General features: G+C 35.8%; 1 protein-coding gene and 2 pseudogenes across 1 annotated transcript; all 3 read right to left on the bottom strand.

The window, feature by feature from the left end:
• Positions 1 to 5457: 5457 nt before the first annotated feature.
• LOC128043073 (hyoscyamine 6-dioxygenase-like) lies at positions 5458 to 6805 on the bottom strand. Its single transcript, XM_052634888.1, has 4 exons — positions 6602 to 6805; positions 6247 to 6497; positions 5847 to 6165; positions 5458 to 5706 (listed from the first exon to the last, which is right to left on the bottom strand). The coding sequence occupies exons 1-4, from the start codon at positions 6803 to 6805 to the stop codon at positions 5458 to 5460; spliced, it is 1023 nt and encodes a 340-aa protein (XP_052490848.1).
• A 299-nt stretch (positions 6806 to 7104) lies between these two features.
• On the bottom strand, positions 7105 to 9624 carry LOC105792302 (protein KINESIN LIGHT CHAIN-RELATED 2-like; annotated as a pseudogene).
• Positions 9625 to 10126: 502 nt separating this feature from the next.
• On the bottom strand, positions 10127 to 15988 carry LOC105792301 (autophagy-related protein 9-like; annotated as a pseudogene).
• Positions 15989 to 24730: the final 8742 nt, after the last annotated feature.

Here is a 24730-nt window from a genome sequence, read left to right as displayed (position 1 = left end):
TTTATTAATTACTGATTGAATGAAATATTGTGTGAAAATATGGATAGGAAATTTTAATGATTTAGTGCCTAATTGAATTTTTAGGACTAAATTGAGAAAAATGCAAAGTGTGTCCAATTAGTGATTAAATGACTTAATTGAATTATTGCATGAAATTGGAAGTGTTTATGTGGCAATTAGACCATAAATTAGTGTTATGGACACAAAAGGGTAATTCTAGAAAAATATCTAAGTAATGGGTCAAGGGCATTTTTGTCCAAATTGAATAAAAGACAAAATAAAGAGAAAATAAGTGTCCATCTTCTTCAAAAATTGAAGAGTTGCTGTCGAAACTTTCATGTTCTATAGACTAGGGTTCTTGATTTTTCTAAGCTCAATTGTAAGTGATTTCTTGCCCCGTTTTTAATTATTTTCGTATTTTTATGCTTATTGAAGCTTGAATTTCATGTTTCTACCTTTTAATTTAAATGAAATTAAAGTTTAAAAATTGACTCATTCATGATATAATTGTAAATTGATTAGTGATGTTAGATAATGAATGTTTGAAGTGTTAATTACAAGTTTTACTAGATGAATTTAGATGAAAATGTTGAAAAGGACTAAATTGTGAAAGATAGTAAAGTGTGCATAAAGTTGTGATTTTTGAAATTTAGGGTTGTTATGAGTATGAAATATGATTTAGTGAAGTTTGAAATTTAAGAATTTAGTGAATTTTATTTTTACGAGCTTTGGGATAAAAGTGGAATTTTGAAAAGTTATGGGAAAAATGTAAGTTTGCCAAAATATTGTGTATGAATTGTATTTGAATGAAATATTGATAAAATGCATTAAATTGTGTTAATATAGATCAAGAAAGAAGAAATAGTGGAAGTGATCGAAGAAAGAGAAGGTTATCGACTAAATTACAAAATAGTCATTTTGCATCCGAGGTAAGTTATGTGTAAATAATAGTAGTATATTTTTATAAATTGTGAATTTTATTTGATATGTGAATCAATATTGAATGTGGAAGGAAAACTGTTCATGAATTATTCAAGTGATAAAGTGTTGAAAATAAAGTGTTAAGTGTAAATTCCCGGTTGAACTTAGGAATAGAAGTGGATACAAGTGACATGTTACTAGAGATCAGTGTTACAGTGTTACAGTGAGTCCCGAGTCCTGGGTGATCTAGCATGTGTTGCAAACCTGACAGCTTGTGTGAGCAGGCCCGTGGACATTTCTAGTGTTATTGATCAGTGGTAGCTTCGGTTACATATCAGTGGTAGCTTCGGCTACATATCAGTGTGGCACTTATGTGCTAAATCTCTACGTATCTGTGTATATTCCGAGTGTTCAACGGGATTAATAATGAGTTAAAGTGAATATGAAATGAAGTGTGTATGTAGGTACGTTTAAAAGAATGAGCATATGTGATAAATGTTAAGTGTAGGGGTGAGCAAAACTCGATTCGACTCAAAAAAATCGAAAAAAATTCGAATTTCGAGTTAAACGAATCGAGTTATTCGAGTTAATCGAGTTATTCGAATCAACTCAAATTTTTTTTTCGAATTTCGAGTTCGAATCGAGTTGAGTTTTCGGATTCGAATAATTCGAATATCAAACTATAATATTTTACATTTTTACCCCAAACTCCTAAACCTTTTTACTTTTCCCTCAAAACTTTTACTCCTTTCCACTTCCCCACAAAACTTTTACTCCTCTTTCCTCCCAACCCCCCACTCTACCCAAAAGCCATTTCCTATCAAAATTTTACTCTCCCATTTACTTTTTCTCAAAATTTTACTCCCAAAAACCCTTAAAACCTTTTATTTTCCCCCAAAATTTTTACTCCCTCCCACTTTTCCCCTAAAAATTTTATTCCCTTCCCATCCCACCTCCCATCTACCCCAAACCCTCCCCCTTCCAATTTTTTTTTTACTCTCCCTATTTACATTCCCTCAAACTTTTATTCCCCAGAACTTTTTATTTTCCCCCCTAAACTTTTACTTCTCACCCTTTACTCTCAAATAAAAAATAAAAATTATCCAAAAAAATCACTAAACATAAATAGTATTAATTTTATTTATATCTACTATTTATATTATTAAATTAAATTAAATTTCACATTTTATATTATTTATATTATTGAATTGTTTAGTCATATTGAATATTTATATTAAAATTGAATTATTAATTATGCCATAAAATATTCAGTATTAAAATTTTATATTGGTATCAATTTCACATTTTATTTTTAAAATAACTTTTATTAAAAATCATATTTTTACATTTAATACATTTTTAATTCCAAAATACATAGTGACAAGAATTTGAAGATAATTGAAACAACTAAGCAAGCAAACAAGCTAACCAGTATATAAAAAATTAATAAATAAATTATGAGGTGATGAAAGTTAATAAAAATTTTGATTAAGGTGGACAAATTTTATTACGATGGGTGACAATGGTTACAAGGACCCAAAATTATTTTTTAGAATTTAACTCGAACAAATATATTCGATTCGATTCGATTCGAATTCTATCTCACTCAACTCGATTCGAGAAAACTTCAAATAAAGTTAGGATGATAAAATGAGATTCGAAAACTCGATTAACTCGAAAATTTTCGATTCGATTCGATCGAATGCTCACCCCTAGTTAAGTGTACAAGTGCATGTGCAAGTGAAATGGGTAAGATTATGCATGTGTAAGTGATTGAAATTGCTAAGAAATGTTTGATTAGTTATATGAGAGAAATGTCAATTATTAAATGAGTACTTATTGTTTACATATAACTTACTAAGCTATTTGTAGCTTACACATTTTCTCCTTTCCTTTGTTTTATAGTGATTTGAGCTTGTTCGAATTAGGGATCGTCAGAGCTCGTATCACACTATCATAACCATCTCGGTATTATGTGTTTTCAAAATGTTTAAAACTATGGCATGTATAGAGTCTTAATCATTTTGAGTATGTTCATATGATATGACTAAGATTAGCTATTGAAATGGTTAGTAAAGATTATGTTTTGGTGTTATGTATGTTTAAATGGTAGCTAATACAAAGAAACAGTTTCTTTGACAGCAGCAGTGATGTGAATGTGAAAATCACCATAAATAGTAGAAATTGAATTAGAGAGTGAATGATATATAGGATTAAAGCTTGTCAATTCTATTTTTACATGAAAGAAACGGTGTAGGCAAAGGAATTTTATATTTTGAGATATTTGAATTTTAGTGAGATAGGGTCAGAATAGTTTTGAAGTCCCCTGTTCTGAATTTAGAAAATCCTTATAAATTGTATAGAAATAATTATGGGTTATAATTTATATTTCTAGATTCCTTAGTGAGTCTATTTTCAAAAGAAACAAACAATAATATTATATGAATTCTGTACAATGAGATAATTGATTTTTAGTATCAAGAGGTCAGAACTGTCGAGTAGTGAATATGAGAGATTTTAATGAATAAACTGTACTAATTGGCTAAACCAAAAATTCTAAAAATTTTATGGTAAGAAGGTATAAGAGTCTAGTTTCAGGAAAAATTTATGGATTTAAATTTTGAGTTTCGTAACTCGAGATATAATTAAATTAGTGACAGTCGCGCATGTGGACAGTTTTGTTGTGAACAGTGAATTTAATTTTAAAAGCAAATTTTTATGCTCCGAATTGGTAAGTTAAGTTGGATGACATCTCGTACTCGATTTCGGTGATGGTCTCGGGTAAGGGGTGTTACCTTTCTAAATTCATTATTCATCCATAATTCACTAATAATCCTTATCATGTATTTCACATATCACTTTTATATATTTTGTAATTTAGTCATTAGTACAATATTTCGTGTAGCAATATATTTTACTTTTAATAACACATATAACATAATTCAATACTTATTAATATTCTAAAATTCACTACACCAATTTTTCTCATTTAACCCTTAATTTCCACAACTTAGGAAATAATTGTAGTTTGGATTACAAAATTCATATATTCTTTTATTTTTCACTATGTGCTTTATTATCAATATTTCCTTGTAAACTTTTATAACTTTCCAATTTAATCACCTTTTTCATAAAAGTTCTCTATTCATTATTACACAATTTATCTTTGACATATCACTTAATTCACATAATTAATTTCACTATCTCATTTTCCACATCAAATTTCTATGTATTTTACTTGTATTATTTCCACCACATGTATTTCTCAAGTCTTTCAATTTAGTCCTTATTTCCATAAAATTTCACATTTTCCCATAATTCCACTTATCTAATTCTTTGTATATTTTTCGCTAACACATAACCCAACTATTATACTTTTATTATAAATTCCTACTTCACATAATAAATTATTTCACACTTTTTATTTTTTACTTAATTACCACTTACTTTACAAAGATCACATTTTAATCCTTAAATAATAAGGAAGTTAATAGGTACTTACCTCTTTTCTATCAAAATCTCTTGTTTTCTCTTCTCCTACCACTTGATTCACTTACTAAACTTCTCTCTTCATCATGTCAAAAACACAATATTACCTCATGAGAAATCTTTACTTTAACATCATTTTATGCTTTTCTATAGCTAATAAACTTAAAAATAACATAAAACATTAACATACATATCTTATTCTCTTGAAACCATACTTTAACTTGACTTTTCTCTCCTCCAACTTCTATTTTCTTGAATCTAACTTGATATGCTAGCTCCCATAGTCTCCTTATTATCTTTCTCTCTTGGTGGCTATAAAAGTTCTTTTGATTTCTAAGTGAAAATAATATATTTTTTGCGAAAGGATCAAACTGTAAAATTTTCTTTCTTTCTTCTTCTTCTCACATTCTTCATCTTTCTTTCCTTATATACTAAATAAAATAATAATTAAATATAATTAAATGTCAAATCAAAATATTAATAAATTAATATTTATTTATTTAATCTAAAATATCACTAGTATCATCATTACTCTTCAAAATTATCTTCCTTGCTAAATGATCATTTTGCCTCCCATGATTTTTCAAAATTCCTCCATTGAATCATCACTCATTTTAGTAAAATTATAATTTAACCCTCATACTTTTTCCACTTATTCAATTTGGTCCTAATTCATCCTTAGTTTCTAAATCCTTCCACCCTTAAAATATTTGCACTATTAATCTTTAACTTTTCTATATTTACACTTCAACCCCTTAAATTTTAAGTATTTACTCTTGGGCCACAAAAGTTTTCTCACTTTTGCAATTTAATCCTTTCTTGAATTAATATATCAAGATATACTTCCTAAATAGATTTTGTTGATATAACTCAAAATTTCCCTTTTTTTGACTTTATTTCTTTATTTTACTATATCAAGAACAATATCTCATTGTAACAACTTTCGGGGATGTTACACAAAGTGTCTTTGCCATAATCATTTAATAACAGTTTTGCGTTTAGAGGAGGTAAGCTATGGAAGCTGTGGAGGTGGTCCAGAGCCATTAATCAAGCATGTAGTTCAAAGGGTTCCAGGCATTTTTCAGGGTTCCCCATCAAGGATGAGTAGTTAAGCAGAAACTCTTTGAACTGGAAAGGCTTGTAAGCCGGAGACTCATCGGTGTCAATAAGAGATTTATCAGGCTCTATAACGCAATCATCAGATGGGTTAATAAAAAAGGCCACTGTCGTTCGAGCAACTCTCGAGTTCGTCACTGCCCGATGCTCAGCACTCTTCAGCTTGTTGTTACTGATAATCTATTCAAAGTGCAAACAAACCCAACATATAATTAGTTCAAATCAGGTCAAGCTATGGGGCACCAAATTAACAGCCTCCAACATGAAAATGTCCATAGGCCGAGCGGAAAGAGGTCTATTTAGACTTAATTAAGATATACCTGCAACTGATGACCTATGTTAACCACAAATGCATTATGCAAAGGCTCCACACCAATCCATTCCCCATCCTTGAAGACTTGAAGTCCATATACATCTCCCTGATGTAGAATAGTTAAAAGGTTAGGGTCACAATGTCTAGATACTCCAAGGGTCAAGCTTGGATCCGGGCATGGCGGGTAATGGTTCACTGATAGTAACAACGATTCACTTAGTTTATCCCCAAAGAACCCTGAACCAAGCCCCAAGCCTTCAGAAAGCAACTCCAGGATCCTTAGACCTAGTTTCTTTGCCTCAATCGAGTATGTAGCCACAATTTCCCTGCAAAGGTTATAAGAAATGGAATGAAGGTAAGAGAAATGGGGAATAAAAATCATGCACGTATGTGCAGGGTTTTAGTACCTATATCTAGTAGGCTTTAGAGGCCAAATTTTGATACAATCTTCTAAAGGATGACAAGGGTGTCTCAGATTGTCACGCCAAAGGTGAACATTTTCGTGATCATAGTTTGAACTGCTTGTGTAAAGCCTGCAAGGCCTTTTCAGATCCTCAGAGTAGATTCCGGCCTTGTCCTCAGCAGGCAACTCGAAGAACTCCTTGAAGACATTCATGGTGTCAGTAACCAGGTTTTCTGGAACTCCATGGTTAACAACCTGTTTTAAGAAGAACAATATGATGACTGATTGAACATCTTTTTATCATTGACAAAAAATTTTCTGCAATAAATTGTAATTTTGTAAAGCAAAAAGGCACTGACCTGGAAAAATCCGAACTCTTGGCTAGCTTTCAGAATCTGTTGAACTATGACAATTCGGTCATGAGCCAACGCCTTGCTGAGGTCAACTACCGGAATGGTATTGCATCTAGGAATGACATGGTTCCCAGGCCTTGCTTCAGGGGGAAATATGTAAGACTGGGGCAAGGTTTTATTACTGAACCAGCTTGAAACAAGCTTCTCCATCTCTTGAATGTTCAAGTTCTTGAGACCTTTGATCTGTTTTTGATAATTATGATGCAAAAATTTGTAACAATATAAAGGGTTCGTATAGGATGCTCAGCCGATTGAAAAAATCCAATATATGCATATCAGGGACAAAAACAAGTTGCATAGTCCTTTTCAGAAACCAATTAATTATTTTCAAATCATTGCATATTCATATAGATTATCCCAAACAGATGGGTGCCTGCCTCCGCAATTATTCGAAAATAATCATAATATAGTCATTAATTGAATCATTGATAATGACTGACACTTTAACTTTATGGCAAGACAAAAAGGAAAAGAACTGGTATAAGCAAGTATATACTTGAGGCAAATAGCACATATATAAATGACATATCAAAATAATATCGAAATTTACAAGAATTAAAGATAAAAACAAATGTCTCAGATTGTGAAATGTGATAGCAGAGCAAAAGCTATCAATTCTCCAAGCCTACAGTATAGAGCTGGCTGAATTCTGGGTAAGAGGAATACTGGGTTGCGAATTTCTTGAAGCAATACTATATTGTGGCAAAGGCAAGGCCTGTGTAGGAACTCGGTTAGTGGATGTACCACGGGCTTTTGTCTTTAACTCTTCGAGAGCATGCCGAGCTTCTCGGAGTTCTTCTGTACTTGGTCAATGGCCTTCCCAGGCATCAATTACTCGCTGCTGGAATTCAATTGCAAGGGTATAACTGAGACATCGAAGAAAATGAATTCTTCCAATCTGAATTTAACCCTAAAGGCTTAATACACATTTACTAACTGATTTTCATTTCAGTTGATGTTACCATGAGAATGTATAGTTGCAGGCAACGCATATGTTTGTCCATCTAGATGTATCAGTGTAACATGCATGAAAGTTTTCTATAGAAACATCAAATTTTAGATTCTTCAAAGTGGTACTTCCATTATTGACCCTTTGAAATGCAATTTTCTTTCAGCCATGAACAGGTTTCACTTCAGCATGGCACCAGGCTATCTCTCATGACCGGGCACCATTAAAAGCAAGATATTGAACTAGTAAAGGCAAGATGCATAGAGACTAAAGAACATTTTACCTTCCCATTGCACTATATGCTTTAGAAAGATTCTGGCAAGTTTCAATTGAATCTGCATGATGAGGACCAAGAGAGACATCCAAGATGTCCTTTGCAACTGCAAAGATTTGTGTCGCTGACTGAGGCCTATCTAATTCCAAATATGCTGCCCCTAAATTGTTGTAAATATACCCGACCCCAAAATGCCTGGAGCCAAAGCTGTCTTTCAATTTCTCTACTGCATTCTCCAAGTAAGGAATTGCCTGTGGCACCTCACCTTTTAACAAGAGTAACCACCCTGTTCTAGCAGAAACACCTCCCTCAGATTGCTGTTCTTGAGGTCGTTTCTCAAGTATAGCCAATGTTCTCTTCAACAATGAAATTGCAGTCTCGAACTCATTCATATTCTCATATAGCATTGATATCTCACAGTATGCCTCAGCAACTTCAATCGGAGAAACAGTCTCTTTCTTGTCAAGATTTCCACAAGCAATCTCCAAACACCTCTTCGAGTCTGCAAATTTTTCCCAATGACAAAGAGCTTTCCCCATTGAAATAAACACCAGAGCTCAATTCTCACTGTCTTTCTCTGTCTGCTGAACTATACTTTTCAAAGTATTAATAGCCTCATCATACTTTCCCAACGCAATCTGCATATTAGCAGCATCAATTTCCGCACGAAGCAACTCAGAACTAAGACCCCAATTCTTCAAAACCCTCTGTGACAACTGATTCTGTTCCAATGCCTTCTCATGCTCCTCCATACGTGTAAAAATAACCCCAAGAATCCTCCTATCATGTGCAACCTCCACTGAATTATGCCCTAGCCCCTTCCTATGAATCTCCAATGCCTTCAAACCGAAAGGTAAGGCCTCCTTAAAATTTAGAACCGAAACATAAGCTTCAGCCAAATCCCTATATCCCACCCCTAATTCCTTACTATCCTTCCCAAGAGTCATTTCCTTAATTTCCAAAGCCTTCTTAAAATTTAAAAGAGCCTCCTCTCTCCTCCCCATAGCTGTCTTCACATTCCCCAATTCAAGCTGCACCGCATGTAGCACTGGCCTTATATTCTCAACATTGGCAATACCCTCTTCCTCTAACCTACCAAGCAACCTATTAGCCTTATTAAGATACCCTAAACTATCATTAAACCTTTTTAAACCATAACTAACAGAACCCATCAATTGTAAAGCCACAGCAACTAGTAAAGAAGGTTTACCATCTTGATCCAATACTTTCAATGCTCTGTCAGCAAAAGATAGAGCCTTTTCAGGGTCTTCACCTTATCGGTCAAGTTTGAGTCCAATTTTTAATGAAGCTATTCCCAGCTCTCTCTCGTCAAAACAAGCTTCCATATCTTTAAACACTCTGAACATTTCCCCAGAGGTTTTACCAGACTCAAAAGCTTCCTCAAGATCGGATTTTTCTCTGAGTTTTCTCTAGCTAGAAGGCAATTGGGTTGGTTTTTCCACAAGTGTGTTGAGATTACGAGATGGATTTGTTTGGAATTGGTGTAGCTTGAAAATTAAACCTCGGGTTTTTGCACAGCATTGAAGGTGACGGCCGGTTGAGTGAAACTGTGAAGAAGATGATGATGATGGAGAATTCTCAGAAATGTAAGCTCTCGAGAGTAAAGGAGCGGCCTTTATGGATCTTTGACGATTGAATTTTGATAACAGTAAATTTGAAGCCTTCTTCATCCTGAAATTGAGAAATTCTCTGGGGATTTTCACAAGCTTTGGAGCAAGGGTTTTTTTTTGTAAAACCCTTGTAAAATCCCTTGTTTTTATCTCAAGGTTTAGTAAGGGAAACAGCACTGAAACGTTGTCGTTTCGTTTCTAGTCCTACCTTTGTTAATTAGAATTGTCTTTGTCCCAATGCTTTAGTACCAAAAAGAAAAACAAAGAAAAGGGTTAATTATGCTATGCGTCCTTAAACTATAATCAGATTTTTATTGATCTTTAAATTTCAAAATATTTTAATTGAGTCTTAAAAGTATCATTATTATATCAATTAAGACCTCTTTTTCACCCTAACAATTAGTTTGGGCGTTAAACAGTCCTTCAAACATAACAGGCAACATATTTAGTACACATGAATCAAATTATCAATACGTACTTGTTCCTAATTAATACTATACTAATATATTGATGATTCAATTTGATCATTTTGAAATAATTTGAGCATGTTTAGTGAAATTAGCCCCAGAAAAAAAAAAGCTTAATCATGGCAAATACGTATACATAAACAAAAAAACTATACAAAAAAACACATGGATTTGAATGAATCATTTGAAACGATCAATGCCTTACAATTGTTCGTTTATACATATCAAAAGGCTAACACTGAATTGGAGTGCAATATATTTTCTCTAAAATGGAGTTTAGGCCTTAAAGAAATGAACCTCATAATGAACATATATATACAACAATGAATATGGAAAGTTGGAATTTGATTTGCATTCCATTCATCTGAAGGTAAGTACCAATCCAGAAACTAAGAGCTTATTTGATTAATGGAAGCCCGGGGGTCTTAAATTTACGGTGGGAGATTCGGGAGATGTGGTATAGATACCGTCAAAATGAAGATTTATGTCCCCTCCAGCTTCAAGATCATCCATGTAAGACATATGGGATAACCTCCGAGAATCCTGCCAATCAAGGTATTGATCTTGCCCTTGTATGCTTCTCTCGGATAAGTATCATACCGACAGTCTGCAGGATAGTGGTTGAAATCAGGAGGCTCAAGAAAACTTGCTTGGGGCTGTGAACCGTGTAAGCCACTTCGGTCCCACCAATGGCTCCATGTATGGTGTGCCAAGTCATTTGCATCATGATGCTGAAGTGCACTGTCATGGAAGAAAGGAGCTGATGTCGAAGCTTCAAGTTGCGACTGCGACCGATTGTCATAGTGGTGTAGCCAGCGATCTTCATCTATTCCTTCATTATGTCCTAGGCTAGTTGGCCCCCAATAATCCACGTGCTGTTGCTCGGCCGGTTCAAATTGCCTTGTTGTGGTGTCTCTCCTATGACTTCTCACACGGTGAGGTCGAGAGGTATAATACCAATCGAGAAGATATGGGTGATTCTTTTGAACAGCGTCAATTATCCATGAAGACCTCGAATCATTGCCGGAGCCCGGAATATTGTGTTGCATTTCTCTTGATGAAAGGCCGTTTCTATCTCTGTAAGCTCTTGGTGGGCTACCACGCCACAATCTATCCAGAGAATATGTGTGTCCAGTTCCTTGCCCTTGCAACTTTTGCTCCCTGAAAATTCTAATATTTGACAGGAACTGCTTACCCTGAGCATCCGGTTCCCACAAAGGATAGCTACTCTGGAAACTGCACACGCAAAAACAGAGAAATTATACACGAGGAAAAAGAAGAAAAGAGAGGGAAAACACCATAATTAAAGAATACCATGAAAAAGGGAAATCATGGCTCTAGAAGGAGAGGAATGCATTCGAAGCACTAAACCAATAAATAAATCGCAAGTAGCAGAAAAACAGTATTTCGTACAAAGCAATAGCATATAATGTCCCATCAGATAGCAGTTTAAGGTTAAAGCCGAGACTAACTGTCAACTTCTATCATGGCAAATGTAATAAGTAGTATAACATTTTGGGCTGATTTTGGGTTTTCCGATTTACATTCACCTCATAAATAGCTCTAAGTGCAGCCGTAGGACAGAGCAAAATCATACCTCAAGAATGACTTCTCCATTTTCCCTTGGGAACTCCTTTGTGCACGAGGCACATTGTGTGGAGACCCATATTTGCTATTGCCGTGGTTTTGGAAATCAAAGGCACTAAAACTGCAAAACAAAGGGAACAATCGTGCACGTCATATCATTTAATAGGCACGTGATATAACTAGTAATAAGGTCCAAAAGAAGTTAGAAAAAGAGCAGTCTACCTGCAAACGTGACCGACACCTTCAACATCTATGGTAAAATCGGCGATGAACTGTAAAATGTCATCCACCTGCTGCAAAATAAACATTCTAACAGTCAACATTTTAACTTGAAAAGCAAGATGTAGGGTGTGGGAATCAACAATAGAAGAAAAGAGACAGAAATAAAACCTTTGGGACAACAAATAGAAGCAACAATGGAGGGAGGAAAATCGAGGCCATCTCCTCTAGCAATATCATTCCAGTGTACTGCATCACAACGACACAACATTGATTCAAACAAGCACTTGATATAGCAAAATACTCGAATGAAACAATATTTCCCGGACTTTTATAATCAAACAAGCATGCAACTCCAAGATTACGAGTATAACAAAAATAGGGATTAAGTGGGGTTTACCTGATATAGAGTTTCAAACTCTATCCGGACTGTTTCGATGTTTTCTTTACCACGCCATCTCTTCGGCATATAATGTGTATGCTGTACCACCATAGACATTGCTCCTCCTGGATCAAGGACCAGAAGTTCATCTGCAACAGCAGCCCGGCTAATTGCTGTTATGGTTCCAAAAATAGCTGCATACCAAAACAAGTTCCGACCAAATATCTACAAATTTCAAATAAACATGTAAATAACTAAAAAGTAAAAATATAGAACAGTTGAACGGAAAAGAAAATAAAAGAATTTGAAAGGGTGAAAGCTTTAGAATATTACATGGCCCTCTAGCAAAGATTCTTCCACAAAGGCAATGATGATCAAGACAGCAGCAAAGCCGCCAGATACAAATGAGATAAATTTTGCGATAATGGAAATAACTGGTGAGGGAAATTGCTTTAGGTACTCGGAAGCATGCATTACACTGCTATTAATCCGATGCCTAAATAAATGTTCAACCTGTAAAAAAAAAGATAAACAGTATATATAAAAACACAGCATGACAGCATGTGAAACAAGAGAACCTATAAGTGTAAAATATGCATTGCAAGAAACAAATTGTTATCATCTTATTCTCACGGTAGATTCTAAACAACTTTTCTTCTGTATGAATAAACTTGAACAATGGACTAACACTCAAGATTACTGGATAAAAGTAATAACACAAGCTTGTGAAAATAGGCAAAGAGGAAGGGGAGATGATAATACCTCGTTGAATTCCCTAAACATCCATTTTGACAAATTAGACCATCTTCGAGAAGAAGCTGTACTTGGATGATTATAGAATTGCTCAGCATGCCTTAAGAAGAGATAAACCAGCATGAATATGACGAGAAATGGAGAGAGTAGAAGCATAGTAAGCCCAACAATTATAAGCCTCTTCTTCAATGTTCTAGGATTAGTAATGAAGTCCCTTCTAACACAAAAGTTTCTGCCAAAAAAACAAAAAGGCGTTCCAAAAGGAAGTTGGTTATGAACCCCAGAATTGAGGTGTATTTTGTTTCTTAAAAGTAAAAAAGAAAAGAAAAACCAATCACGAGTGCTTTTAGATACTAAAATCAGCAAAACCTCATAAATATGTCAAGGTTAATTTCAGGGTTACATTTGAAACTTGCAGTACTTCATAAAATATTTCCTTCCTAAACATAGAAAGACAATGGATCAGTAAAACCTTTCAGAATTTTGATATATATATATATACGCGCACGCGTACACGCACATACATATATATGAAAAAACTGTATATCTTGATAACTTGTCTACAAAAGCCCCGCAAAACTTATCTAGAGAAAAGCAAAAACAATTCAATGGCATCACTTTTGTTCATATTTCAACACCAAAAATGTATCTTGTTATACTTCCTCACACGATAAGGATTGTATAATAATCTTGAAATGAAAGTATAATACATTAGAAAAATGAAGAAATAAGCAATTTTATCTTTAGTTAGAAAGTAGAGAGCCAAATGTTCATGTAAAGCTAAACATACCGGTCAAACATGCTTTGCAATATACACCAATTTAAGGTCCATTCAAGTGACTTTGTCAGGATCAGACGATGTCGCATTCCACCAGAGCCAAATTTGACAGTTGGACCAGCACCTGGAACCCAAGGTGAAATAGGAAAAGCAAGCACTCCTTTATTAAGCATTCCAATCAAGTAGTTCTCCTTCCGCATCAATCGCATAACCACATCATGAGTAGAAAGATCCTTGACCACACAGAGTTGTGAAGAACTTTGTAATCGGACAACCCTTTCAAGTATCGTTGCCCAAGGCATGGTCTGAATCTCACTGTCGGTAATATGGAGACTGCAAAATAAAATTAAAATAATTATAAAATCATCAAACAATTATAAGGCACTACTGCCGTAAATGCTCTACCAAAATGCAAATCTTGTAACTTACCTGTTATAAAAGAAATGTTGTATACCAAGAGTATCCTTTAATTGTGCAAAAAACCTCAAAAAACAGAATACCCAATAGACGGAAAAAAGCACCAAATATCCAACAACAATAGCTTTTGAAAGTGTTAAGGGAGTTAATGGGTGCTCATGAAGTGCTTCCTTAGCAAGATCACACGGTTTAGTTCCAGACTCAACCGCATCCATCCCACATTTTGCATTGCGGAGACCATTCCAATCAACAAACAATAAGAAAAACCCTGAGAAACATATGGTAAAGCCCACACTCAGAAGTTCAACTATCCATTTTATAATTATGTACCAAAGCCCCTTTTCACAATAGTAGCTATAGAGCCGCTCGAAAAACAAGTCCAAGTCAGCAATCGGTTCCACATTTAGACTCTCACCATTGAGAAGCCCCAAAGGGCATTCGCTACGAGGACTAGCTGGTAACCTTCCATAGTCAGACAACTCAATCTCAGGAGGCACATCACCTAGTAAGCCTGTTGTCAAAGAGGATTCACCACCCCATCTCAACCTAAACATGCCAAGAGCATTTGCAGCCCTTTGCCCCCAGAACATCATTTATAAATCTTGATGGCAGATAAAAACAGCCAGTCCATTCCCAAAATACGCAAATGTTTTATGAAAAGGTTCTGCCAATAAGAAGAAAATCAAAGAATTTCCCTTTTTATGATGTACATTTGCACATGCTGACATTCATCAGTAGGTGGAAATAGAAGCAAAAGTGAAAACCAATCAATCATAATGGAGGATAGGACAAGAAACAGATTAAGCAAAATTATGGACAGTGAAAAACCGATAAAGCAATTACTGGGACAAGTAAAAACCAATAAAGCAAGATGTTAAATCCTTGCACTAATTAATTAAGTTCAAATACCTGCAAATCATGGGTTGGAACAGAAGCACGACCGTTTCCTCGATCAACCAGCTGGTAACAAGTTACTAGATGCAACACTCTGAATCTAGAAACTTAAATTGCCGATTTTTGAACACCGACAGCAAGAACTGTCTGCAAAACCATAAGAATAAGCAAATAGGAAAAAAATTTAAACCGGGATAAAAATTTCAGCAGTTATATGCTATGTGGTAACATGAATTTGGAATGCATATAAGAAAACATGAACTTTAAATTTACAGATATCTACTAGTAGTTCAACTTTACCACTAAATAAGCATCCAACAAATCCACGAATTAAAGAAAATAATCATAAATATTACATTTACAGGTGCTTTATTACACAATTTCACTATTCTCAAAATCCAAGTCCATTATTTTAAGATCTAAAAGTTCCCAAACTCAACTCTATAACATCCTAAATATCACAAAAACAAAACATTACTCCATAACATGCTAAAATTGGCCATTTAAGTCAACCAAATATTTCAATATAAACTAAAATAAACCCAAAATTTATCCATATAAAAGATAACAAAAATAAATAAATAATCTGCCAAGACTATTCATTTTCTACAGTAAATTACAAAAAGTTCTCGAAATTTACCTCCAACCCATCAACGAGCAGCTCCTACAATACCCGAAAGAACAAAGACATAGTCAAAAAGCGCGAATTTGGCCAATACCCACCAAAGATTATTCCACTAAACAAAAGAACACAAAACCAAAAGATTGAACTTTACCCGGGAATTATAAGAAAAGGAATAATGCAGCGTATGGAAGGGAATAGATAGGGTCTGTAAAAAAACCAATTTTTTATTAATCAATTCAAGAATTTAATGAAATGTGTATTGAAGGGGTTTTTTAATTTTTAATTTAAAGATTAAATGCCCTAAACTTCGCTTTGAGCGGCAGAAGGAAGGACATTCGTTTTGGTTTTGGCAATGGCAAAACATCTATTTACAAGTTTCTCTTTCAGAATATAATAGTGGCTAATTTACCAAAAAAATCATTTTTTAAAAAAATTACCGAAATGGGCCGGTTTTTTAATTATTCACCGGAATGGGTCATTTTCCGCGAAATCGCGTCCACGTTAGCGCAATGTCAGGGTACGTGACAGGACATCGCGTCCACGTCAGCGCGACCTGCTAACGTGGAAGGAAATCGCGTCCTTGAGGAAGCGATTTCCTTACGTCGCCGCCAGTCGCTACCGACGTGGACGCGATGTCATGCCATGTAGCGCGGTACCGGGGACGCGATTTTGACGCTGATTTTATGTTTGGGTTTTCTGGTTTTTAGGGTTTAGGATGTAGGCTTTTTAGGGGTTAGGGGTCTCGGAAAAATTGTTTTCGAGTTGATGTATCTGGTCAAATAGTGAGAAATCGCTTCTACCAGGATGCTATTTGAGAAGAAATTGTGAAATCGTGGCCTCGTGGACGCGATTTCGCTACAGTGGTCATGTAAGAAATAATTTTTTTTTGACGTTTTCTGAGCAAATAGTATAAAATCGCTGATACCAGGATGCTATATGAGAAGAAATTGTGAAATCGCGCCCTCATGGACGCGATTTCGCTACAGTTGGTCATGTAAGAAATAATTTTTTTGACGTTTCTGAGCAAATAGTGTCAAATCGCGCCCTCGTGGACGCGATTTTGGTATGATAACAAGTTTAATGAGGCTATAAATTAGGCAGAAAATGTTCTTAGAATGCATAACTCACAGCAGAAACATTTTAGAGAGGCTAAGAAACTTAGAGTTTCAAAATGAGTGAACATATTAGTGTTGTTATTTACTACGATGGTGAGGTTTGCCACACCGAGAATGGTGTTGTTTTTTTGTCGGAGAATACGGTGCGACTGTCATTTAGCCAAAACATAGATTTGACAGAACTCCGTAAAAGAATTAGGCGTAAAATCTTCGGAACGACGCCAATGAAAGTTCTGTCAATGACGTATCGATTTTGTTCTTCTTTTGATCCGGTGACATATGACTCGTTCGACATAAAAGGTGCTCGTAGCTTGGAGGCAATGGTGCAGACTCATATTGCTAGCGGAGCAGCTTATATTGAGTTATATGTACAATTTACGTCGCCAACTGATGTACTTCCGTCCGGTGTTCGAGATGTATACACGATCCCTGGCCGACACTCGGTTAGCGTGTTACAAAATATGGAACAGCCCATGTTCGGTAGCGGTGTCGAAAGCACATCCCCCCTAGACACTCTGTCGGTGGATGGGACATGTACGTCGGTTGCTTTCGACGTTTGACGCCTGAAATACGAGCTAGGAACGCATCAAGTTCTCTTGGATGGCAATCTACATCCAATTGGGGACGTTATCAAATGCCCAGAAGAAGGGATGACGTACTACCTACGACATCAACCGGTGAGGGGACGTCGTACGCCGCAGATGATTGTGGGTTAGAAGGTGACTCGATGTAGATCCACCTCGAGAGCCGGCCGGATGGTGAGGTGGGATTATTTTCAACCGAGCCTATTCCAACAGAAGGTGAAGATGGTGATAGCAGTGCAGATGATGAAGAAAATCCACGATTCAGAGCATACTCACCTCTAGCCCACATGCATAATGTGGATCTGTCAAATGATGATGCGTTAGAGTTTCCAGATCTACCACACCGGGTGCGCAATCGTATAAGTTCGGGGGTAGATCTCGGTGAACTTGAAGTTGGTAATCAGTTTACCAATAAGGATAGTTTTATTGGTGCTTTGAAACAACATCGCATCAAAAATGGCGTTAATTACCACGTCGTTAAATCAAAATCTGATAAGTTTGAGGCGAAGTGTGCGGTGCAAGACGGCACATGTTCATGGAAAATCGTCGCCTCGTTAAGGAAGAGGACAGGGTTGTGGGAGATCAAAAAGTACAAAGGTCCACATACATGTACTGCAGGTACAGTATTGAATGTGTCTGAATAATATTTTTATTTTCCAATGTTGCATTATTTAATGTACTCCCTCCCTCTGTAGGTGTTTCAGAAGATCATCCGAAAATGGATTCAGCTATGTTGGCTAGCTTGATACTGCCCACGATAAAAGTAGATCCTCGGACTTTAGTGTCGGTGATAATTGCCAATATCTGTAGCCAAATGGGGTACACGCCCTCTTACCGCAAGGCTTGGATAGCTAAGCAAAAGGCATTGGAGAAGATGCATAGTGGGTGGGACGCCTCATATAATGAAATATGACAATGGTGTCAGGTGGTACAGAGATACGTCCCAGGTGCCATCACAGACCTTGAAACGGAACATGCGTACTACAACGACCAATTGCTACGTGGATGCCAAGTGTTCAAACGTCTATTTTAGACCTTTAAGCAAGCCGAGACGCATTTCCCTACTGCAAGCCGTTGGTACAAATTGACGGTACCTTCATGTTCGGTAGGTACACTCATCGGCTATTAGTTGTAGTGGCACAGGACGGCGGTGGGAGAATTCTTTCAATTGCATATGCAATAACACCGGGGGAGTCGTCTGATGACTGGGATTTCTTTCTCTCTAGGTTAAGGAGGCATGTGTGCCCCCAACCTAATATTTGTGTTATTTCAGATCGGGGCGCCGGTATACTAGCTGCATTTGATCGAGAGGGAAGCTTGTGGCAGCATACACACCATAGATATTGCCTGAGACACGTTGCTTCGAACTACTACAGGCAATATCCATCTAAGACGGAATGACGACAAGTGACCAACATGGGTATTTACTGTATAACTGTATTATTTATTTTGTCAAATTGAATTAGTTTTATTGGTAGAAGCGGTATAAAATATTCATTATGTTCTTATATTGGTAGGGTATGAAATGAATAAAGATCGTTTTCACGAGATGTTGGCAATCTTGCGATCCCAAAACGAAGAAGGGGCGGACTACCTTTGCAACATACGTTTCGAACAGTGGGCACAAGCATACGACGGAGGCCTACGATATGGCCATATGACGTCGAACCTGGCAAAATGCATAAATTTTGTTCTTAAAGGAACACGCCATCTACCGATAGCAGCGGTTGTGCGAGAGACATATTTCCGTTTGGCGGCGCTATTTCTAAAGCGAGCAGCAGGTTATGCAGGCCAGATGCAGGGTGGGCATGTATGGTGCAGTAAGGTAGTTCAAGAAATTAACAAGGCGAAGGCGAGGGCAAACATCATGCACGTTGTGTGTCACGATCGAGACAATTTATGGTTTCGCATGACGGAGTTCGACATACCGCACCAAGGTGTTGTTGGCGGGCAATATCGTGTACACTTGCTAAACAGGACTTGTGACTGTGGGAAGTTCGATGCACTTCGTTATCCATGCGCTCATGTTATTGCAGCCTGTCAGAAACTCCGTCTGGATCCGTTGAGTTATGTGGACGAAGTGTACAAATTAGAAAACATGTACAACGTATGGAGACACGTTTTCCCACCGGTCCTAGATGAACGTAAGTGGCCGGCCGTATCTATTGCTCCTTTTAAGCTGTTACCGGATAGAGAATTGCGTTGCAAGCCGAAGGGTCGACCTTTCTCCACTAGAATACGGAACAATATAGATATCCGAGAAACAGCCAGTCAACAGAAGTTGTGTGGATGGTGTAGGAACCTAGGCCATACAAGTCGATCGTGCCCTAATCGCAATAGTTGAATGTAATTATAGAAAAAATTACCTTTTATTCAATTATTAATTGATAATTGTATTAATTGTTAGTAAAATTATCAAATTACTACAATTTCTTAAATGTTAGTACCAGTCAAAACATTTTACGAAATCCAACATTATGTAAAACTACAATTTCTTAAATGGTTACTAAGATTATCAAATCCATTGAGTTATGTTAGGGTTTTTACATTAATTAAATTAGGTTAGGGTTAGGGTTTTAATTAAATTAGGTTATGATTTTTAATTAAATTAGGTTAGGATTTTTAATTAAATTAAATTAGGTTAGGGTTTTTAATTAAATTAGGTTAGGGTTAGGATTTTAATTAAATTAGGTTAGGTTAGAGTTTTTAATTAAATTAAATTAGGTTAGGTTTTAATTAAGTTAAGTTAGGGTTTCTAATTAAACTAAATTATGTTAGGTTTTTAATTAAATTAAATTAGGTTAGGGTTTTAATTAAATTAAATTAGGTTAGGTTTTTAATTAAATTATGTTAGGTTTTTAATTAAATTAAATTAGGTTAGGATTTTTAATTAAATTATGTTAGGATTTTTAATTAAATTAAATTAGGTTAGGGTTTTTAATTAAATTAGGTTAGGTTAGGGTTTTTAATTAAATTAAATTAGGTTAGGGTTTTTAATTAAGTTAGGGTTTTTAATTATATTAAGTTAGGTTAGGGTTTTTAATCAAATAATGTCAAAATAACTCGAAAAAATTTCTATGTTTATTACATCGTCATAAACTTCTATTTCATTACATCAAATGATAAATTTTAATACGGTAATCAATGTCTATGACCGGGGGATTTGGTTCCACATGGCTGCCGTCGACGGTTACGCGCTGGATTATTCCTTCCTTTAGCTTCCGACGGCGGTTGTTCTTCCTCGGGTGGTGATTGTTGTTCTTCCGGTTCGGCATCTGCTTGTCGAACTTGGGACGATGATCCACCTTCAAAGAATACTGTATGTGGAGGTGTTTGCATCATGAACGGCGACGGAGTTTGAAAGTCATGCGTTGCTGGCGATTGGTAAAAAGGAGAGCTCCCCGACGGCCCCCTTTGCGACCCCTTCTGCACCGATGGCCTAGTTATTGGTGGTCCGCTCGGCATTACAGGAAATGAAGTTGATCCGGGCATTTGGCTCCAAGCTGCCATAGGCTGTTGAAAAGGATACATGTACGGGTTAGGGTACATATAAGGGCTAGGAAACATACCTGGCATCATAGGGAAAGGCGATTGCGTGGGTATCATCTGTTGAATTGCTGCGTCAGGTGACTGCGCCGGTGCTCTCGTTGGGGACGGTGATTGCATTGCCGCTGATGATGGGCCGGGTGAATGTCTGGGCCTCGTTGATGGGCTACCATCGTAGTCTTGTCCTCTTGGATTTAGAGGCCCGCGCCTTTCCCTTCCGACACGTATTTGCCGCTGCCTCTCCTCTGGCGTAAGTAAATACGGCTTCCCATGGATCTTAAACCATGGCATATATTCTGGAACGCACGCTAACTCGGGAACGATGATTTGTTCCCAAGTAGGTAGATATTCATGCCGATTTTCCCACATTTCCGTGTACTCTGACCAGTATCTAGGTCAATCCGTACCTAATAGCCGAAGGTCGATTTTGTGGTGCTCGTCAAACACCTCAGGGTCTGCAGGGATCGGTTGTCTACATCCAAACTGTCGTAGGACTCTGTCTGTCTGGTGGGGCTCCACAGTTGCATAGTTGATCAACACCACTTTCACGTGCCAAGCGTTGGGATTTTATAAAAACTCTTCCGGGATTACTGCCCGGATTGCCGGATCCTCGTACGGTGTCCATTGAAACTACATGAACATGATAGAAATATTACTTATACACATAATACTAAATAGGAAATACTAAATATCAATCTACTAGTGAATGTATGGAAATATCTATTTGCAATAATACTTACTTCTGCTTCCGACCGTTGGTCCAATAGAAGCCGTATATCTTCAAGTTCAGACGGTAATCCACGATAACTCGCCGGATGGTTCCACCTAATTAAATAAATTTTTAGCATACTTTTATTCTTACAAAATCTACATAACAATTTCAAAATGTAATATAAAATTTACCTCGTTACGAGTGGGAATGTATATGGGTGGTTCACTCGATGACGTAGAAATGGAAAGCGAAACCGTGCCCATAATTGCAGTAGTGACAGGCATCCTCCGATTTTTGCTCTCCTCGGTTTGGTCGCCCCGCACATCTCCCGATATAATGTTGCCAAGACGGCAGACCCCCAACCAAATTCACCGGCTACTCTAAAATCAACGAGTTTTAGCAGCCACCTTAGATGTACACGGCTCCGTGACGTGTCGGCCATGAGATAGCCTCCAATTATTTGAAGAATATATGATCGAGCATATTGGATTCGTTCAATTTCAGTTGAATTTTCATTCAGACCAGGGAAGGTGGCACGTAACCAGCACATCTCCACCTGACCTCCATCCATTTTATCCGGAACGACGCCCAAAAGCTCGTAGCACACCGCCTCCCAATTGCTAGATTGGGCAGACCCAGTGACTGGTGCCCGTCCACCGGCAATCCCAAATGCAGATGGACATCTTCTAGAGTGATAGTGCACCCTCCACATGGAAGATGAAATGTGTGCGTCTCGGTCTCCACCTCTCGATCAACGACCGATCGGTTTGTCTCCAACTTGCATCCCGACCACTGCCGCCACGTGCCAAAATCCCGCTTCCCGCAGGTAGTTCTCTACTAACGGTGATGGAGGAGCATGCATATTCCGAATATTGCATTCCAATACCCGATCTTCAGCCTTTTATAAGAAAAAATAAATTAATAAATATCTAAAAATACATGAATAAAAATATCTTAAATAAAATTTAAAATTTAAATTTAATACTTATCATTTTCATTTGCTCCATCGATATGTGATTCCTATCAAGACGAATCAATGATCCGCCATTGTTGAAAATATTAAAATATTAAAATATTTTAAAAAATAAAAATTTTAAACTTTTCTTAAAATAATGAAATTTAATGGAAAAGAAATTTAATATGGATTTGGAGATTTTTGAAGAAAATTGAGAGGATTTTGGAATGAATTTGAGAGTTTGAGAGAATTTTGAAAGGAATTTGAGAGAATTTTGAACGGAATTGAGAGAATTTTGAAGGATATTGATATTGAATTTTTTGTGAAAATAAAAGGGTGGGGGTTTATATAGTAAAAAAAATTTACCGTTGGGGGCAACATCAATTTTTGACCGTTGAGCACTTTGTTCACTTGCACAAGCCACATCGCGTCACGTCGGTAGCGACTGCGGCGTGGAAGGAAATCGCTTCTTAAGGATGCGAATTCCTTCCACATCGCAGTCGTACCGACGTGGACGCGATGTCTCGTCACGCACTCGACATCGCGTTGACGTGGACGCGATTTCGAGGAAAATTGCCCATTCCGGTAAATAATTAAAAAACCGGCCCATTTCGGTAATTTTTTATAAAAATGAGTTTTTTTTGGTAAATTAGCCTATAATAGTGGGTGCTTGGGAGTTATTTATTCTTATTAGACTGCAAGAAGGGTGACAAATGTACTATAAAATATAAAATATTATAAATAAATAAATATTTAAATAAAAACATATATAAATTTTTAAGATTATTTGTGAAATAAAAAATATACAATGTACCAAATACTTGTTCGTAAAATTATGATTAAATAAGTCTATGTAATTTTTTAAAATTTTGGAATTTAATCACTTTATTTTTCAGATTTTAAAATTTAGGTTCAAATGTTAACACCGCTAAATTTATTAGTGTAATATTTTGAAATAAATAATAATAATCACTTGGTAGCCATGTAATTAAAAATGACATTGTAATAAACTTGAATTAAGAAAAAAAAGAATTAACAATTGGAAGTTGGAACTGAATTTTGAAATCTAAAACACAAAGAAACTAAAATGCAATCACTAAAAATTTTGAAGACCAATGACATATTTTAACCTAAAATTATATTTTTATGAGTTGTACATATATACCTATTTTATTTTATTTATGTATAAATTTATTTTATTTAGACTTTTCACCATTTTATTATAATCACTTTAGATCTTAATTATATTTGAGGTTGAACTTGATTGAACTCTTAAAAGGATAAAGTTCTTTTAATATCTTTTTATCCACAAAACTTAAAACCTAAAATTTTATGCATGACTTGATTTCCGTTATTATGTTGAGACCTCAGAACTTTAATATCCCATGTTCAAATCTTACTATGTATAAGTGTGGGAGTTATTCTAGTTAATTATTAGATTTAGTACTTCTAAATAAAAAGTATGCCTTCTCTTTTAGATTTATTCTGATTTAATCAAATATTTTTGTTAGTTAGAGTTGAATTAGTTGTTGAGTTAATTATTTGGTTCAGTTTTCCTTTAAATTCTTTTAATTTTTTCAAGTTAGTTAACTAGTTTATTAATTAGTTGGTTAGAGTTAAGTTAGTTATTGAGGTAATTATTCGATTTAATACTTACACATTTATGTGTAAGTTTTTTTAAAATTTTTAATTAATTAGTTAATTATTATTCGCTCAATATTTGTAATAATTAATTATACGTTCAATGAGGATAAAGTATAATGGAGGTACTTGTAATAAGGGTTGGATTACATTTTGCCTTCTTTAATTAAAATAAGGGAAATTAGTCCTCATATGTTTAGATCAAAAGTAAATCAACCATTCTCTTAAAAATTAATCTATTTTAATATTAAAACTAGTCTCTATCGTAGCATAATATACACATAGCCATGTATAATTGTCTAGTTATTTGTCAGTTGTGTTAATTTTAATAGTGAAAATAGATTAAAAATTTAATAGAAATGATCAATTTACTTTTTGATTTAACGTTAGAGGACTAATTTCACTATTTTTAAGAGGAGTAAAACCTTTGATCAGTTATTAATTTGATCTCTCCTCTATTGGGCTATTAATGAAGGACCAGAATATCTTGGACGTAGCTTTAGGCCCAAAACCATTACGTTTACTTTATGGCCCAAAATCAATCTT

The sequence above is a fragment of the Gossypium raimondii genome, chromosome 8 (genome assembly GCF_025698545.1).
Source record: "Gossypium raimondii isolate GPD5lz chromosome 8, ASM2569854v1, whole genome shotgun sequence".
In the NCBI taxonomy this organism is placed as follows: domain Eukaryota; kingdom Viridiplantae; phylum Streptophyta; class Magnoliopsida; order Malvales; family Malvaceae; genus Gossypium; species Gossypium raimondii.
The sequence above is the reverse complement of the archived record's forward strand: the minus strand, read 5'-3'. Positions and strand labels throughout refer to the sequence as shown.